The sequence below is a fragment of the Ambystoma mexicanum genome, chromosome 5q, assembly GCF_040938575.1.
Source record: "Ambystoma mexicanum isolate Mex_15411 chromosome 5q, UKY_AmexF1_1, whole genome shotgun sequence".
NCBI lineage: Eukaryota > Metazoa > Chordata > Amphibia > Caudata > Ambystomatidae > Ambystoma > Ambystoma mexicanum.
Window position 1 is genome coordinate 594,957,624 of NC_090933.1, and position 19,662 is coordinate 594,977,285.

Genomic DNA, 19,662 nt, shown 5'->3' on the forward strand with positions numbered 1-19,662 from the left:
AAGTTGCTGTCCATGCTCTACCAGACTAGGTTGCGACGGAGCTGCGGCTTGGTACCACCATGCCGAGGCCACTGCTCTGCTGAGATAACACCCCACAGGCCTCTGATGGCTGTGATCTTGTCCTTTGAGGGGAAAATTCTCTTGAAGCTCTTATCCCAGGACTGTTACAGTCTGCCTGGGCTCCAGCTGTGACTGCTTGAGATTGATGGGAAATCCCAACTCATGTAGTGAAAGCATAAGAGCGGAAGCGGTGCGGGGGACTGCCTCCAGAGACCTTGTCCTGATGAGCCAGTCTAGGCATGGTGACCTTGGGCCCCAAGCAGGGCTGCCACGCGTTCCTCCAACCTGTACCGAGCCTGGGGACCGAACTGAAGCCAAAGGGTAAGAACTTGCATAGGAAATGGAAGCCTATAATCCTGACCTTACGAAAGGACTGATGGGGATGCAGATCGGTACGTGAAGGTAAGCATCCTTCAGATCCAAGGAGCACATCCATTCTCCCTCGCACAATGTCTCCGCAATACACGCTGCGGTAACCAATATATGGGGAAAATCAGTGAATAGGAGCGAAAATCAGTTAATAGGAGCCCAAACCACACTGAGAGGCAGGGACTTCTTCCACTGCCTGCTTCTCTTCGTGGGAGCGAAGGTCCGCCCCCCTCCTCCCCTGAGTTATTGTTCCAATCTGTGGTAGAGGAGGAGAGAGGCTAAGGAGGGATCGGTAGGCGGTAGCCAGAGGACACTGCAGGGAGGATCCAGGGGTCAGCGAACCTCGCGCACCAGCATGGGCGTGCGTCTGGCTATATGCCTTATGGGTGGCCTTAGTGAGGATGGATACTAGTAGTGGAACGGAACAGGTAGACCACCCCCGCCCCAGAAAGGGAAGGTCCAGTATGCATTCCTGGGTGTCCGGGTTGAATTTGGTCGCCCGAAGCCCGGCAGTCATCCTCCTGCCAGTAGCGGTGCAAATGGCACAGCCTGAGGTGTCCATGTGGGCCACAGTGGACTCCATTATGTCCTGCGCAACTAATTTTGGCCTCCGCCAGCCTTACCCTGAACCGTGCCTGGTGCTGCACCGGAAGTGGCAGAGGAATGTGCTGTGAGAGTGCCAACAGCAAGAGGGGGAGGCCCTCCAGCAGCCTCAACATGGCATTGAGGCGCCTGTTGGAGGCTTTGCAAAATGGGGTTTAAGCTGTGACGTGTTGACCCGAGCTGGCTGCTGAAAAGGAGGCTTTAGGGCTGCCAAGGCCGTTCAAGGCATTGGAGCCGGTGTTGTGGGTACTGACATTGGCAGCTGGGGCTGCACAGGAACCAGAGGCACTAGAACCAAGGGTGGGGTGGCCGTGGGTGCTAGCGACCGAACTGGCGGGTGTATGTTCCTGATCACCTCCTTGAGGATGTTGCCCATCTGCGGAGACCTCATGAGGGTCATGGCTTTTCAAGAAAACACGTCTTCACAGGCCTGTGGAGCGCTTGGAGGCGCGGGGCCTTGAGGGTGCTGCAACCTGAACCTACTCTGCCTTCTGTCTGCAGGGTGCATCGGCCCTGCGACGATCAAGGGTATGCTGTGTGCCCCTTAGTTAGTCCCACCTGGAAACTCGTTCTCCTACCTGTTCCCCAAAGGGGGATGTTTCGGACGAGCAGCCATTTTATCTGGCGCGGTGGCCATTTTGTCGGGCTGCATACTGCATGCCTGTGTCGGGGTGCTTGCTGCGTTGGCCCCCGCCTCTTCCAAGACTCCTGGCGGTAGAGTTTGAGGCCTACCCTGCAACTCATGACGGGGCCTGGTAGGCTGATAGCCCTTGGCGATGTCGCCAGTAGTGCTGCGTACAGGCACCCCCTCAGACATTTGTCTGGTACTAGGGCATAGCCCTTCAGGCCTAACCCCGGTCATAGAACTTTGTGGCCCCTCCGCTCCATCACTGGTAGGATTCCGTGACCCCCTCGCCCCAGCGGCCGGGAGCTGTAGTAGCAGCCTCGGTAGCCTGCACTGGTACAAGAACCTGGAAGGTCCCTCCTGTGCTTGTGCCTCCTGGACAGAGACAACTTTGCAGAGTGTGTAGTGCGTACAAGCGCCCCCTCGAACATCTGTCCGGTACTAGGGCATAGCCCTTCGGGTGCAGACCCGGTAATTGAACCTAACGGCTCGCCAGCACAGTTCCCGGTAGGATCTACCGACCCCTCGGCCTGACGGCTGGTAGCTGTAGCAGCCTTGGTACCTGCCATGGTACCAGGAACAGAACGGTCCCTCCTGCTCCTAGGCTTCCTGGGGGAGGAGTCGCCCTTGCAAAGTATGTGCTACGTACAGGCGCCCCCTCGGACCTAGGGCATAGCCCCCTCAGGTGTAGAACCAGTGGGCCCCTCAGCGCGGTCACTGGTAGGATCTAGGGACCCCTCGGCCTGGCGGCCGGTAGCTGTAGTAGTCTCATTACCTGCACTGGTACAAGAACCTGAAAGGTCCTTCCCGCTCTAGGTGCAGATGAAAACAGTGCCCCTACCTTGGGCCTGGACTTGTCTGAAGAATTCCTTCAAGTCCTCTGTAGGCAAACCTCCGAAGAGCTCCCTCCAACGGGCTATCCTCAGATCGCGTGGTGTAAGCGCGTTGCACGCGGTACAGGACTCCCAGCCGTTTTCGGGGCCAAGGCAGCAGAGGCAGAGTGTGCGGATCAGACGTAGGGAAGAGCCCCTAGCAGGCTGACCACCTGCTGACATCGACCTGTGCCGGGAAGGAGCGTGGTCACCAGAGAACAGCAGGATCTGAATAAAGACAAGAAAAAGACACAAACATTTCTCCGAGGAAGAGCGTGTGGAATTACAAGGTCGGGGGCCTAACCCAGGAGCACTGGTGAAAGTATTCCTTCCCATCGATGTGGAAAAGAGGACTGAGGAGTGGCACTGGCGGGCAGAGTCAGGGGAGCCCATGCTCCCAGGGCCACGCCTCTAAATTTAAAGGGGAAGAAGGTTTTTTCTGGTGAAAAAGTTTCTGTTTCCCGTCACTAGAGATGGACGCCCATACAGTATGGAGGAAAGGGGACGGGACGTAAGAGTAATAAAATGTGTGAAATCTGGGTTTGATCCGTGTACTCACTTTCTTATTCAGTCCGCGGACGGACCTCCGATTGGTCCACAGGGGGGCGTGATGTCCGCGGACATCGGACACGCCCAGCGCTTGGATAGTGAAAAGCGCGAGGTGCGTCATATTTGTTGGAAACATCCGCCATGTTGGATTCGCAGACAGCGCCCGTTGTCCAAGAACAAACAAAAGCCACAACATTGCACGCATCAAACTAATGAAACAATCTCTGGTGAGGTGAGGAGTGATGAGGATGGGATGGGATATGGCCATAAAAAGCCAAAAAACAGGCGGCTTTTCCTCTCCAATGTCCGCGAACAGTTCGGGGACAACCCTGTAATGTTTGCGAACATCTTAGATGTTCGCGAGCATCCATACATACTTTTATATTATAGGGTTGGTGAAAAGCAGTTTTTGGATGGCGTATAACTTTGTCGCCACTCAATGCAACTGTATGAAATTTTATGACCGTATTCTAGACGTGACCTTGAATGGTTCTACAAAGGTTGGTGCTGCTTTGCCAATAGGGAATAACATTAGAGGGGGTTCCCAAAATATTTGATAGGCTTATACATTTGGTGCCGTTTCACAAATCTGTGCAAATGCTTGCAAAATGATTGAAGACCCAGATTTCAATAAATCTGTAAAGTTTGGAGGGATTTGGTGAATAGTGGGAAAAATAAGAGGGGGGGGGGTTTATATAGGTTATAACTTTGTTGCCATTTGATGAATGTGCACAAAAGATTTTAGAAAGATTATAGACCGAACCTTGAATTTTTCTGCAAAGTCTGAATGGATTGTGTCAACTTGGAGCTAAGTTATATGACTATTTTATGTATGTACATTTTGACACTTTTCAAAAAATAAAACATGGATGGATTTGCAAGAAAGATGTCCAAGGAGCATTGGCAGGGACTTGAAACCATGGTTTTGCAAATGTGTCGGTCTTATTTTTTGAAAAGGGTCAAAATGTAGGTACACAAAATAGTGATAACACATTGGTGACTGAGGTATAGCCGGTGACCAGGGGCAATGGCCGGATTGTCAGGGTCGTGGCATGTGGGCAGTGGCCAAATTGTCCGAGTCATAATTTGGCTACTGGCCATGACCACAAGAGACTGGCAATGGGGCTAAAGTGGACATGGCCACCAGGGACTGACTATGTGGTAAAGTTTTTCAAAATCAGGATAGGTGGTGTGAATGGGAAAATAAATTCTGCCCATGGCTAAAATTAGGTCCGTGGCTACAGCCCAAAGTGCTGCACATGATTGCATGACCAGATCGCAGTGACTATTGCTGCATAGACTACGAGACAATGCTAATCAGCAGATAATTACCAGGCACGCTGAAGCAGGTGCCCACATGGTCACCAGGCCACCCCTTGATATCATCACCCACCCTTATTTGTGACCACAGTGTGACAAGATATTGGGATTGGATGCTGGACTCATTTCCACAACGTCGCAGCAATGACTGGCCCACAATCCACATGCCTTGAGAAAGACTCTAGAGAGTCGAATTAGGTGTCGGCTGTGGTCGAACAATATAAATAGCATCAAGAATGGTTTTGAAGGCTGCTTTATTGTGACAAGTTACTTATTGAATAACCCAGTGCTGAGGTGAACAGGGCTCACTCTCTTATTCCAAACCTAAGACTTTAAGAAGGAAGGGCACCTTCACAAAATAACCCTATCACCAGCAGCAGGGTAATCTGTTTAAAGTACTAGATGATGTGCAGTGACCTACCCATTCTACCGTCATGCAATTAATTGATAATCGTCTACTCTGATTTGACTATTATTATTATTATTATTATTATTGGGGTATGCACATGGCCAAACCCTAGGTTTCAATGGGAAGAAATATTTTGCTTGCAGCTAAAGCCTCAAGTGCTGTTCTGAATGACAAGAAACCTGCGTGAGGCGCATCAGCAAGTACCTCAAAGGATGCTTTTGCAAATCTGTCCTGTGTTATTTTTTTGAAAGTGTGGAAACACAAGTACAAAAAATAGTGATATAACTTGTCTGCTGTGGGCAGCAGCACAACAAAAATAGTGATTTAAGTTTGGTGCATTGACAATGGGCATGGCCCTCAGCAAGGACGAATGCCTTGAGGCTGCAGCCTGGAGTGCTGGATGGGATTGTAGCAAAGTTGTGCAAGGAGCATCATCAAGGAATATATGAAAAAGAGGAATTATTAATAACTTATATACAGTGATGTAACATTCTGAAACATTTACACTTATTAAAACATATTCAATTGACAGAAAAAAAACTCTGTTAAAGGGAAGTTACGGTTAAGATGTAACCCACCCTTGGGACTCCTGTGCGCCAGCAGTTAGCTAGTAGCCTCGCACCTTTGGCACTTCCCCCCTGGGCTCCCATGAGCACTCGTCTATCCATACTGCCAATTTCATTTATGCACTTCTGTCACTGCACAATGCATATGTGCATTGATAGAAGCACTATGTACAATGTTTTGGTATACGTATGGGAAATGTAGATGTAAAAGATTTGTAAAACATTGTTAAGTGGCAGTTGGAAGCTCAAAAAAAATATATATATATATATATATATATATATATATATAGAATTACTTTAAGTGGTTATGTGTGTGAATGGTTTAAAGCAGGAAATGAGGGAGTGCGCAAAGCAGTAAAAACACTACTCTTCACCCAATCACTGCCATCTACCACATCCTTGCAATTCTGTGGCCAATGCCGGCAGGATATTTACCAAGTCTGTCTAGAATGTGTAAATGTATATGTCTAACCTGTACATCCACTACCCCTGTAACTAAGTTCTTTACAAGTAACAGCGCCTCGATGTGCAAGGGCTGTTTGTGCGCTATACAAATGTAAAAATAAATAAAATAGTGTTACAAACATAACAGTAAAAAGAGTGGAAGGGTTTTTTGTGTGCATGTGCAACTTGGGTTTTCTAATAAGGCATGGGCTAGACAGGGGAATGCGGAGACTGGAGAGTTATAAACGGCAATGTATTATAGTGGTGTTTATTGTATACTAGAGAGAAGAATTTTGGACAGAAGTATTTGTGCTTTATTCTTTTTCTCTAGTGTACAATTGTCCATTATTCCCATTAGCATAGTAGAACATGATAATGGGAATGCTGGAGAATCTTACTGAAAGTAGCTATTATACTGAAAAAAGGTAAAGTAGATGGAGTGTATAAGCTTATTTTTTAACTAAGGAACCTTTTTTACATTTTTTTATTAGAATATTCATTTGCAGGTGAGACCAGAAAGTAAGGTGGCAAGGGAAATGAGGGAAGGGGTGCCAACAATACATATGGATGGGCAGGTGGACAGGGGAAGATGTTGCATGGGTGTTCAATTTAAGGTAGAGGGCAGTGTTTTTCATGCTCCTTGAATACAGCTTCAAAAGCGCTTTCAAATTGGTCCCCCTGCAGAGTAGTGTGTTGCAGTATATACAGAGTACTGTTTTCGAAAGATATAGATCAACAGCCTGACTCACTGCTTGCAAGGTAGCTGGTGGGATTTTGTGTCCCACAGAAGTAGAGTTAGGGAAAATTCTCAGAAATTTGCTAATTCCCTTCTACTTTAGAGACCCCAAGATTGTTTTGCTGGACTTAAGGACTTTTAATTTTAATCCTGGAGAGAGTGAAACCTTTTTCCCACTCTCTCATGTATTTTTCCTGTGATTTGGACTCTTGTTTCTTTTGGTTGTGGAGTCTGACAAACTCCATAGGCATCTTTTTACATTGTGTCACACAGCACCTTCAGTGCAGTGACACATGGAAGTCTTTCAGATTTCCCAAATGTTTAGTTACCTTCTCTTGGTCAAACTACTGTTTCCAAGAGCAGTGAAGTGAAATTTACTTTACTTACACATATTGTTACTTAGTATCCCCTTTGTCTAGTTTCTCATGTAAAATAGTTATATTACCCTGTCTACAATTAATGGCTGGTGGCAGTGGTTTACTTATTACTACCATTGAGTGTTTCTACAGCGGGCAGCAATTGCAGCTGCAGTAAAGCACCAAAATGGCCCTGGTCTTTTTTCACCATTTTTTCTTGGAAAGGTCTTTCTTGAGATTTACTCTGAGCACCAAACCAGGTCTGGTCCCTTTGTCCATTTTGTCTTCTGGGTCCAGCGTGTCTGGCAGGGGCAGGAAGTGAGGGAGGTGCCCAAAACATCCTGCGCTCAATCCCCTTGGTTACAGGAATGCACCTAAAGGTGATTGGCCGGCTGGCTGTCCCTGGACTCCCAGGCTGTCCTGATCCTCCGGACTCCCAGGAAGCAGGACTGATCAAACCTGAGCCACCTCAACAGAGTGCTGGTCCACTGATGCAAGGAAAGTCCATAGTGGTATCTGAGAACCGCGGTGGTGCTATTTGCGAGAGGTGCGAGAAGCTGAAACCGCAAAGTGCTGCTGATCTGAAGTTTGACCATTGCTGCCGCTGACCTTCAATTCGTAGTGCAGGAGTCCCCATGCATCCTCCCTCTTGTCCCCACGACTGAGGCCCAGGAACAAAGGATCTGCAGACCTACAACTGGAACAGAAGCCAGCTGGAACCAATTTCTTCATACCTAAGGTAAGGGGTTGCTTACCTCTTGTTGTGTAGCCTTGATAGCTCTCAGTTGAGACTCGTCTTGGCTGCTATTGCAGAGTTGCTTGCAGCTTTGCCCCTCACAAGCCTCCCAGCGTGTGGCCCTATAGTGATTTCATTTTCTGCAAAGACTTCTAAAACAACTTTTTACTTACCTTCAAGAAGTGCTTCAGCTCACCTAGACTGTGCTCAATTAACATTGGCTGTCCTGGCTCCCTGTAAGACTCTTTATACCTCTGACTTATTGCTTTAACTATCCCTCAAAAAAAGTCACACATTCTATAACTTGTGTGGCTAGGAAAGGGTTAATTTACTTTGCATTGGGGTTTCAAAAGTACTTGCTGAAGAATATTTGTTAACCTTTGTTTTATTCCCAAAAGCCTTTTTCTTTTGACTCTAATTTCAGTATTGCTCTAAATGTCCTAGTTGTCACAGGTTTCCCCCTTTCTCACCCGAGTTCGATGTTTGCTGGAATTCTTGGAAGGAGTCTTCTTGCGTACGGTTCGGGTTTTGTACAACCCCGTAGGGGAGTCTTCGGATTCCAGCGTGCGTTTAGCGTTCTACACCCAGGATCGCCAGGAATCTCCAGGCAGTCCAGGAAACGAAGGAGGTGTACTCGGAGGCGGGTACACGGAATCCAGGATGTAAGACAGGATAAGGAGGAAGGGAAGATAGGAGGAAGCGAGGGTCCGGGAACCAGGAACTACAGAGTTCAGCGAAGGCGAACTACGGAGAACACCTCTAGTCACAGCGATCAGTAGCGTTGAGACGCACGGGGCCGCGGGGGCGTGGCTTCTTTATAGAACGTGAAAGCTGGTAGACAGCGTTCTGTGTTTAACGGCCATGTTGGAAGTACAGCAGAGTGTAAGCCCCGATGTGTCAAGGACCATGAAGTCCCAAAGGAACGTATCCGACGGTTCATGACACTAGTGACATATCAATGTCCACAGTGCCCTAGTTATTTAAGTCACCCCAGAGTGAAGGAAGTGTCTGTGTGCCATCACAAATGGGTATCTGATTTACTGAAACAAAGTGTGTGTATTTGTGAAGTCTATTTTTGTGTTACATATATTGCTCCCTTCTAAAGAGGGCTTTTTCAAAGTGACTGTTAAATAATAGTTTAATCAAGAAACCTTGAGCGTAAGAGTTTATTTTGAGAATTGTCACTGTGAATCTCTGTGTGATAACCCTACAGCTCACATTGACCCCTCTTGAGATAACCCTGGCTGCTCAGTCACTACACAAAATAACCCCTAGCCACAAGAAGGGCCACTCTTAAATACTTTGTGCCCAAGTTGTTTCGGACCTGGTCCAAATCCGTCCAGCAGTTCGGCTGTGCTGTTTGGCAAAATATGACCTCGTTTTTCTATGGGAAAATTAATGGTAAGAAGGCCGCAAAAAAGTTGCATGAACAATTCTGAAAATACACCATAGTAATATCTGAGGCAGCTGCATGCATAATTCTACTTTAATGGCTTCATAGTTCTAAATGTTTTTACTCTGATCGTCTTTTGACAGCTTTTAGAATGGGGTTTTCCCTAAATATTTTTTCGGCCCAAATATATCCAAAGTTGTTGCTTCGATACATTTTTTGCATGCACCTAACATTATAGCTGGAACTGGTGCACTGGGAAAACAATTTGAAAATCGACTTGGCCAATTTTCAGATATTAATGATTTAAAAACATGCATCGCACACTCACCCCACTGCTCACACATTCCAACATACACTCAAGCAAAGAAATACATGATTCCAGCAACATTATGCAGCCAACATTATGATGACCACACACAACATATGCACTCACCCCCCTGTGTACACGTTACACGCACTCAAATAAGGAAATGCACAATTCAAGCAACAATATCCAGCCCTCATGCCCACACAATCACATACAACACACATAACATACACACTCACTGCCACTGCATACACATTACAAACATACACTAAAGGAAAGAAATACAAAATTCAAGCAATATGCAGCCAGCAGAACATGTTGACGACATGCGCTCATATGCACCTAGGAAACACGCACCTACCACACACAATCTAATGACACTTTAATGACATGTGCAAGGGCTTTAATGACATGTGATCCTACGACATGCGCTATTACATGCGCTCCTACAAAACACACTCCTAGAATACCTGTTCACATGACACAAGCACCTACCATACTAGGTTTGATTTTAAGAACCTTTTTGAAATATATTAAAGTTTTTTTATGCTCTTACCTTAACTTTATTATTACTGATGTTTGTAGATTAGGATTTAGTTGGTTTTAGCTTCACTCTTTTTCAAAACTATATTTTTCATACACACATATATATATATATATATACACACACACACACACACACACACACACACTTTAAACCACAAAATCAATCATACAGCTACTAAAAACAATATAAAACCCGCCCCTGTGAAGGAAGACAGAAAATGCAGAACAGGTAAGCACTCTGGATACTTTAGTTGGAAGGAAGAATTGCATCAATGTCACTTAAAAGATATTTTCTTCAGTAAAAAGGTGAAACAAAAGCTTTAACCTATAACTAAGACCCCATAAACGTCCTAAGGGGACAGAGGCTCTCAGTAGTATCAGATTCCTGTTCTTAGGTGGTTTGACTGGGACGAACTAGCCTTTGGTATGCAATGCTTGCGGGTTGAATCAGGTTTGAAGGTAATGAGCCCCTTCAATCACACGCGACAAGTCCACTCCATGCATTTCGAAGTTGGCATCGAGCAGATCAATTTATCATCAAGAGCTGTTCAGCAATCTCGTGTGGTTCAAAACAACAATGATCACTGGTTCAAGTAGATGATTGACACAATGCTCCAGAGGTTTGAGTTGAGGTTCGATGACGCAGTGGGCCAAACTGTTGTGCTCAGGGCCAGATAGGGGATATGCTCTGCTGTGGTGATGCAGTGCTGAACCTGTTCAAAGAGTGCAAGTGGTGGTTTGAAGCTCGAAGGTGAGTGTCAAAGGCAGCACCAGTGGTTTCAAAGCATCTAACATGGTCTGACTTTTCAGGATGTCGAGAGTCCCACTGCAGGGGGCTCTAGGAGAAGGAGAGACCTTTTTAGCCTCTTCTCCACCTGTCTAGGGAATTTTGCTGGCAGAGCAGTAGTCCTTGGACCTCAGTAAAGTCACCCACCAATGTACCCTGGGGTTGGGTAGGGAGCAGGGCCTTCCTCTGCCTTGGAACACCCAGCTTTACCTCTCGCAGAGGACTTTGGAAGGGCCTGCTCTCCGAACAGGGTCTAGATGAATTCTTCCTGATGTCCTTGAAGGTACAAAAGTAAACCAAAGGAGTGGGATAACCCCACTCTTAAATGTAAAGGTCACAGGGGATTAGAGGAACGCAAGCCTCCTTTAAGGGATCCATCAATCCCAGTTCCTGAGACAAGTGACCTTTATCTCCTGATGTCATGCCCAGAGTGCCTGGTTTTCCAGGAACTAGAGGGAACAGTAAGTAAAAGAAAAGCCCACAGAAAAAAAGATGGAGGAACCCTTCCTCAAGCCCCCTTGTGCTCTCAGAGTGCCCAAACTCCACCCCTGCAACCTCCAATCCTGCAACTTCTACGGCTCTCTGGTGTTTTATCCCCTAGCGTCAGACAAGTCTTTGATGTGGAAGTACGTCTTTGAAGCAGGCTCTCAAGTGATCTCCTGGTGGTAGCAACTGAGCCCGGCAGGGATAGGTTACCTATCATCCCATTGAGGCAACACAAGGAATCTGCCTATATTGCACATAGCCTATAATGGCTGGTCTGAACTCAGTATTGACACTGGCATGATCCCAATTTCATGTGGCTTTCATGATTATGTGAACTAGCAGCCACCATACCAAAACCCGGGTATGGGTTATATTTTAAGATTAGCCTGCCACCAGGCGGTAGTTGATCATGATTATGGTGGTTTTGGTTGAGAGGTACAGATTTAAATTCAGACTGTTGGTAGTGACTGTTGTCAAAGTAGCTGTCCAACAGGGCCCCTGTGACCTTTGACCCTGCTATGTGACATTGAAGAGCAGCTGCTGCAGATCAGGGAGACTGATGCAGCATATCACATGTGTACACTATGATTTTGACCTGTAGTTTTCGGATTGGCAGACTAACCTTCCTGAGATAGAATTGCCTATTTAATAAAAAAAAGGCTTCTTCAAGCTTGTCCGATGACAATTCCTCACATTGTCCCAGACCAAAAAGCGACAGTCCAGGATGCTAGGTTGCATCCCTTCTGCAGGAGGCCAGATATGCAGTATTTTGAGCTGGTAGCGTCTCTTACTCAAGGACCACTGCCGTTCCTCCCTGATTAGCAGTATTTGGCTATTGGTGTGAGCAGGGATGAAAGTAGTACTGTGGTTTGCTGGGGTCTGGCAAAGTGGTTGTACGACCGCACATGGCCTCCCTTCTCCCTGATCCCCATGAAGCAGCAGGTACAGGAGAGAAAGCAAGGGGGCTTGGTCCAACAAATGAGAAGGGGGTATTACTGGGTGTGTTACACTGGGACCAGGTCTTTAACGGGGAGTGGCAAGAGTATGAGGTTGGTTTAGGATACCCTACTTTTTGGACCCGACCTAATAACTGCCAAGTGGGTCATAAAGACAGCCTTTTCCTTCCTTGTCCCCATCCCATGCACAAGGAATGAAGAGATCCTGGTATATATATTCTGCAGGCTTCCGTGGTGCCTTAGGGTTTGGGAAGTGAGGAATTACTCTGGGCCATCTCTCCATACAACACCTTGTGGTAGCACTTCATATGGCTTGACAGCATACCACGCCCCAGATTCCCTCCCCTTCCCACAGGTAGTCCATGTAATCTGACTGTTCCATAGCTCTCTCTGGGCATCTTTGGGTAAACCTCAGAGGGAGGCCCATTTTACCAGTCAGGTTAAAATCCAGGATTTATTCTTATGTGACCGGACTAGGCAACACATACTAGACCTTAAGGTAAAAGCACAATAGGCATTTAAGGCACCGACATTTAGATTCTTACAAGGCGATTTGGGAGGTGTATGGTCACCAAGGTGACACCTCTGGAGCAGATCTAGAAGAGCAAAAGGTGGGTGGCTTAGAATTTTAGGAATCCCTCCCAGGGCTGTCGAGAATGTGTCAGAGAAGTAGGATACTAAAGAACAAAGGCAAACTTTGCATAATTGATTTCTACAACAGTGTTCACAAAGGCTGAAGGGAGAGGTTACCAAAGAGATAAACCAATGGCAGTAAAGAAAAGTCCCACAAAAACACCAAAGGCGAAAGAGTTGTGCCACTTTAAACACCCACAGCAAAAACTGTACAGGTGAACTATGGAAAATTGGTCAGAGCAAACAGCACAACCTAATGCCTAGCCTGGGCAATTTTGGCAAAGGAAAAGAATCCTCACTGAAACCAGTGGATGAACTGCAGAACAGGTTGTCTCTGGAAGTCTCCAATGAAAATATAAAAAGGACTCATTGGAACACAAACCTATATATGCACACTTCTTGCAATGCAAAGTGTACCTTTTGTTCCCAAGGCTTACCACTGAAACCTCTTTAGATATTTTTATTACTCAACTGGTGCACGATTTGATGATGAAATCTCTGCGTGGACTGCAGATCTCTGGTTCTTATCTCAAAGGTTCGACCCAATACTACTTTCCAATGTGAATTAAATGAGTACCACTTTAGACTGGAATAATGCATGTAGATCTCATTTTCTATTTCAGACTGTGCAAAATATGACACGGTATTAAAAAATGATACGTTCTCTCTGCTCGAAGAACCATCCAAACACTGCCCCAAAACTCCTCCCTTGTCCCAAATTGTGCCATGAACAAATGTCGCTCAAGCACTCCCAGTCCGGGCCTTATATTGCATTGATGTGATTAACCAGACAAATCAGGATTTGCTTAAGGCTGTACCTAATAAGGCTTTTAGTCTGTACACATTTAACTAACAAAGAAACAAAACAAATGTGCTGTGATACGCAGAGAACATTGCAAAAGATGCCCATACCTTTAGGTCTAATAACTGTTTCATGGAATGGATTTCGGCCTTCAACGACTCGTTCTCTTCCTTCAATTTTTGAACCTCTTGTTCCATCTCCTCTTCTATTTTCTGTATCCGACGCCGCAAGTATGTTATAAGCTACTCACAAAAGACAAGTTATAAGAATACTTAGTTGATATCTTCATTTTTTATAAACATTACCAAATATAGTTGTATGGTGATATACGTTTCATATCTGCTCATTTGGAGGATGTATTCATTGTTAAATGGTCTTGATCAGGATATTGGAACTAGGACCTAAACAGCTCTGATGATACTTCATTTGAGCATTTGATGTATTTGTCCACTATGATCAGTCATGACTTTCAATTATAATTGTTGCCCAATGTTTGTCTGTTAGTAAAAGATTTGTTTAAATCTTCCAGTCACTTTTCTTCATGAAACAAGTCAGCTTCTTGTGGATGGGTGAAAGAAGATCTTTTAAGTAGAGGCCACATTTGCTGCAGCTTGATATGCAGCTTGATATGTAAGATGTAGGTTGTAATTACATGTTAGAAGAAAAACAGGTGTTAATTGCAGTGGCAATTTCGTCAACATTACAATTTAGGATATTCTTTTACATTTACATTTTATCTCAGTAAAATACTTGACAATATATGGAACAATCCATACCATAGACGTATGCAGGCAGAGATCATGAGGTAAGAAAGAAAATGAAAATAAATTTTAACCATCACCCTCACACTTCGCAACCCAGAATCTACTTTTATAGCTCTCTCCGAAAGAAGTGCTTACTGGGGGCTTGAGAAATAACCACAGATATTGAGAATACAATAGAACACAACATGAGTTGCTATAAAAAAAAAAAAAACTGAGACAGACATTTGTGCAAATGTGCATAACATTGGGAAATTGTGTTCATAGCGAAAAGGGCAAAATTCTGTAGACAGTTGAGACAAGATCCCACCGCTGCGGGGTTTTGAGGAATAGCTGCTACTTAAAATATGGTGTCTTTGTGTGCGATTTGTATAAATGTGACCAATGTAGAAATGTACATTTAGTATCAAATCCGATTTTGAGACTAGTGGCTAAAGGGAGGTCTCTGAGGGTAGTAAAGCAAATCATAAAATGTGACATCATCCGGCCTTGATCCAATCACTCAAATTGCAAGGCAGAGATGAAGTGTGATCCTATCCCAGCTCACAGGGGCAAGCTTAGCTAAGCCGGCCCACACACCCCCTTTGTGATGTCATGCTATAGCATAAATAGACACAGCTGACAACACATAGGGACTCACTGATCCAGCCACTTTCCTGATTCCGGCGAAGCACTCTGATCCAGCATTCTACATCCAGCTTTAATATTCTTCCAGATCCAGATGCCAAATCTCTTGCCAGCAATAGAGACTATTGATTTCTAGCAAGGCCCAAACCCTCAAATGTATTCTCTCCACTCAGTAAAGCGTTGTGTGGTGTGAGAAGGCCTTTTGAACCAGTATCCTGAAATCCTCTGGCTTGCCACCACTAGGCTTGCCTGAGGAACTCGCCATCCAGCGGATTCAAATACCCACATACTAGGTGGGCAGATCCTGTGCAAATCCGGCGACCGGCCTAGCTGTTCCAGTACCGTGCCTGATGTGCTGTCGTTCCTAGACCAGACCCAATCCTATGACCAGAGCTGACGGTCCCATTTAGAAACTTATCCTGTGAGTATTGATAGGAAGAACTGTGGCCCATAGTATCTTTGCATTGTCTTATCCCTATCTCAAGCCCATCCTATCTTTCCTTCAGATCCAGTATTGTTAGAACCATCTTTGCGCTGACCCTTTTCTCATGTGAAGAAGTCGAGTTTCCTTAGCAGGCGGGTCAGCCTGATCAAGTGACTAAGATCCCTGTGTGGTATTCGCTTTTTCATAGTCATCCTCTAGTGTAAGCAAACTCATTTGTCATTTTTCGAAAGTACATTTCTGTTTTCCATTCTCATGCCTATCTTGCAAAAAAAAAGACCTTTACTAAAACCTCTATAACGCCCTCAGTTTTTGTGATAGAAACAAAATTTCAACCCCTACTTTTACCTAACATCCATAGCTATCCATATATCGCCAATATTGCGCACAGAAATTTTTACACATGTAAAAGAGCTTTAAACTGCTTCCAACTTGGATTTTAAGATTTCAAATGTTTTCTTTGGACTAAATCATTGCTTGTGATTGTGTGCAACTGTTCAAAGCGGCTCCCATAAGAATTTATAACAATTTAAGTATTTTTGACCACATTTGGTGTTTTTGCCCAGTCAATTCTAAAGACAATTGTAAAAGCCATTTTGACAGCTGAAAAGTCAATTCCGTTTTTCTCTTGTGTTTTATGGGTGAAGGTGGGACTGATTTTCGGTTTGATTGGTGCTATTCCTGAATACCTGATCTCTCCTCCTATATCTTTACATTGACTATTGGGGGTTGAGGGGTGTTGCAGGGGGAACCTCTATCCATAGTGCTATCTGATCTGAACCAACACAAGTATTCTTTGCTGTGCTGCATATGTTGTTGGTGCTCATTACTTGATTCATAGTGTATTAAAGACATTCTTCAGTGTTCTGTCACCCCATTGGTGATTGTTATTCATCTATTAAAACCTATTGTGATTAAATGTTAAATACATACATAAATATTTACCTTTGCAAACCAGCCTGATTCCTGGTTCAGTGTGACCGGGGGGGGGAGGGGGGTGGCGAGGAGTGGGGGTTCCAGGAGAAGGGTGTGATATGAGTGGTATATCGTTCAGAATACTGAACTTATAGACAAAAATAAAACAGGGTTTCAGTTGTGCACTACATGCTGGGCTTTGATTGAAATCACTTACAAACCTGGGACTCAAGAAACTAAATTCAGGCAGCCTTATTTTCACAACATAAATAGCACGAGGGCTTGGGTTGTACAGATGGATAATTGCATGGTTTTAAGAAAATTAAAAGGTAGCAATTCCAGATTGCTTGAGGGTCGTAGTCCATATTGCAAAAGAGGAGTTGGATTACAGTTAAACGCAAATTGGTTATTCATTTATTTACATTTATAAAGTGCACAAAAACTGCCCTTGGCATCGTGGTGCTGTTACAGTTGGCTTACTTAGTTGTGAGAGGGGTACAGAGTGACAATGAAGACCATAATGGCTAAAGCTACAAGACAGTTACAAGTTACATGGAGGGGTTGGCAAAGTGTTCCTTGGTTACAGTGGAACAAGATCATGGTGTCTTAAGCAGGGGGGAGTACTCCCAAGCAATGGGTGAAAACATGGTGTCTAGACACTAGATTTTCAACGACAGTAGATTGTGTAGGGCATGATGGGTCTGTGGCTACAGAGGAGCCAAATCAGCCGCACAGGCATTTCTTAAAGATGAGCTGATTACCATTACATATGAGTGTCAGAAGGTCTATTGCACATGACTTAATTGAAGAGTTTAGCTTTGAGCCCTTTTCGGAAGACTGTGTATGATGCTTCATTTCGGAGTGCTGTGGGCAAGGCATTCCAGTTTTTGGGTGCTAGATGTTGGAAGCTGGAGCCTCCCGCTTTAGCTATTTTAAAGGTGGGGACATAGATCAGGTTGGAGTGGTGCGCTCTAATGGGTCTGGAAGATGTGACTCGAGTAATCCTTTCAGATAAGTAGGGGGCAGTGCAGGAAAGGCACATGTGTGTCATGGCCATGGTTCTGAATATAATGGCAGCCAGTGCACGACTCTTCTGGCCTGTGACAGGTGTTCCCTTTTAGGGATGCTCAATGCAGCTCTGAAGGCAGTCTTTTGGGTGACTTGTAACTTGAGGTTTTTAGAATAAATGTGCAAGTACTAGGTAATCTCAATATAGTATTTAAACAAGCTTAACGTTTTTGCAAATTTATAGACAACAATTATTGGAGGCATTTTTAAAGTTTAAGGTATTAAACAGTTACCAATATTAAACAGAACACAAGCACATATCGAATTTGTGCATTTGTTAGACAGCCAAAAACAGAACAAAACCACAATTCCAGTATAAATCAAAGTGACATTAGAAAGCAAAAGATGTTCTAAAAATAAACAAATTATAAACAATCTTTATAAACAATCTGTTTTCTTAAAGATTTAATACATTCACATTGGTAAAATCGGATCACATCATATGTTGCCTCATGAGAGACAAACAATTCATAGTGTATGAAGGAAATTCTTAATTCATGTGGGCAGGAGCTAATCAAGCTCAGCTTTGTGTTGAAACCAAAGGAGACCATAAATCTGTGTAAACAGGGTCGACGTCTAGGACGTTTTGGCACCTCTCAGTAGAGCAACTTCCTCATAACCAGCAAGTGATTCAAAGTGACCCTGTACATTTTAGTAGAGAATAAAGCTATGTTGGGGGGATGATAAATTAATCTTAAGGTTACCATATAAAAGAAGAAAAGGCTCTGCAGCCAGATGTCCCAATTGAAGGGAGTTCTCAACAGGTGGAGTTCATTCACAAGTAAGTATGGCAGACAGAATGTATCATCTTATAGTCTCTGCAATATAATGCAGATAATTCCACCATAAATATAGGGTGCACCAACTGTTATGCCTAAAATAGCTCCAATGTGAATCCAAGTATGTCGTCTTTGTCTGAATTTTTAGTTCGTTTAGAGGGGATTGGAGGTGGTTTAGATTGGTTGTGAATTCTGGTAGGCAGTTCTTGTTCAGTGGGGGTCTTGTTTCTTTTGACTTTCTAGTTCTGTTTTCAATCCTCCTTAGTTTGCCCTCCTTCAAATCGGGCATAGCTGTGGATGTTTTGTGATTGTTGTGGGTCGGTGGTCTGATGATGTTGCTGTGAGTCAAGCTATTCCGGTAGTCTGCTCCCTTATTTGGGGATTCATCAATGTTGATTGGTCCTGTTGGTTCTTACCACGCCTGTTATGCCGTGGTGTTGGGTAAATACAAAATGGAGTCAACCATGTTTGTTGGGCCAACACAGTGGCGAAGGCATCGCTGTGGTTATAGGGTTGTGGTGGGAGAGGCCCACATTTGTCTGGGCCTCATACGCTCTTAGATTGCTCTTTGGTTACATGGGCAAAAGCAGACCTGTGGCGATTTATTCTTGGTCTTGGGAGTTTCTGGAGGTTAGTCGTGGTATGCTTTGAAACAGTTGGAGTTGTAGCAGGTGAGGTTGGGTTAGGGGAGGAAGTCTCCAGCTTCACGGTAGCGACATTCAGAAGTGGCTGGAATATTATGGTACCAAGGGATAGAGCTCACAGGGCTGGAGGCCTCCCTGTGGTGGTTTTCTCCTGGTTGATCACCTTTGTGGATTTGAGTTCAGCATTGGTAATGTTTGGGATGGCTGAGTTTGAGGTGGTGGAACCATACAGTGGCTTCAGTGAGGGCAGCACAATTCAATATAGGAAAGATTAGGGTGGCTAGATTCAGGGGTGAAAAAAGTACACCCTTGAGTCCAAGGTGGTTAGGGTTAAAGAGGTCTAAATTCAATGGTCGCAAAGGTTCAAAAGGTAGCTATATCCAAAACCGTAGAGGTTAAAAGTGGCTAGATTGGAAGAAGTAGAATTCCAAGTGGCTAGGTTCAGAGGTGGGAGGGTTCGAAGTGACCTAACACAGTGGTTGCACGGTTTGGGTTGGTAAGATTCAGAGGTCGTGGGAGTAACTGTAGTAGGGTTTGGAAGACGTAGGTTCTGAGAGGTAAGTTGAAAAGGCGGCAGAGTTCAGGTTGTCAAACCACAGAGTGGCACACATTAAAAACCGGTAGAGTTCCATAAAGCCGAGTTCAAGTTTGGTAGCGCTGCAAACAGTATAATTTAAAGAGGTTAGGTTTGAAAGCAGCAGAGATTAAAACCAGGATTTCATTTTTTTTGTGGACTGGTAGTAGCATTGGGGAGTGGGAGTAGTAGTGTGGAGGAGGAAAAAGTAGTGTGGCAGAGGGAATAGGAACATAGAAGGTGGAGCCAGAAGGACATAGGGAGAGGAGGGAGCGAATGTGGGCAGAGCTGGAAGCA

General features: G+C 44.8%; 1 protein-coding gene across 1 annotated transcript in view; it reads right to left on the reverse strand.

Moving 5' to 3' along the window:
* LOC138497532 (kinesin-like protein KIF20A) overlaps positions 1–19,662 on the reverse strand; it is a 1,316,984-nt gene that overhangs the window by 40,382 nt on the left and 1,256,940 nt on the right. The window contains exon 18 of the mRNA XM_069621067.1: positions 13,666–13,797. Coding sequence (XP_069477168.1) covers positions 13,666–13,797 — 132 coding nt within the window. The remainder of the gene's footprint in view (positions 1–13,665; positions 13,798–19,662) is intronic.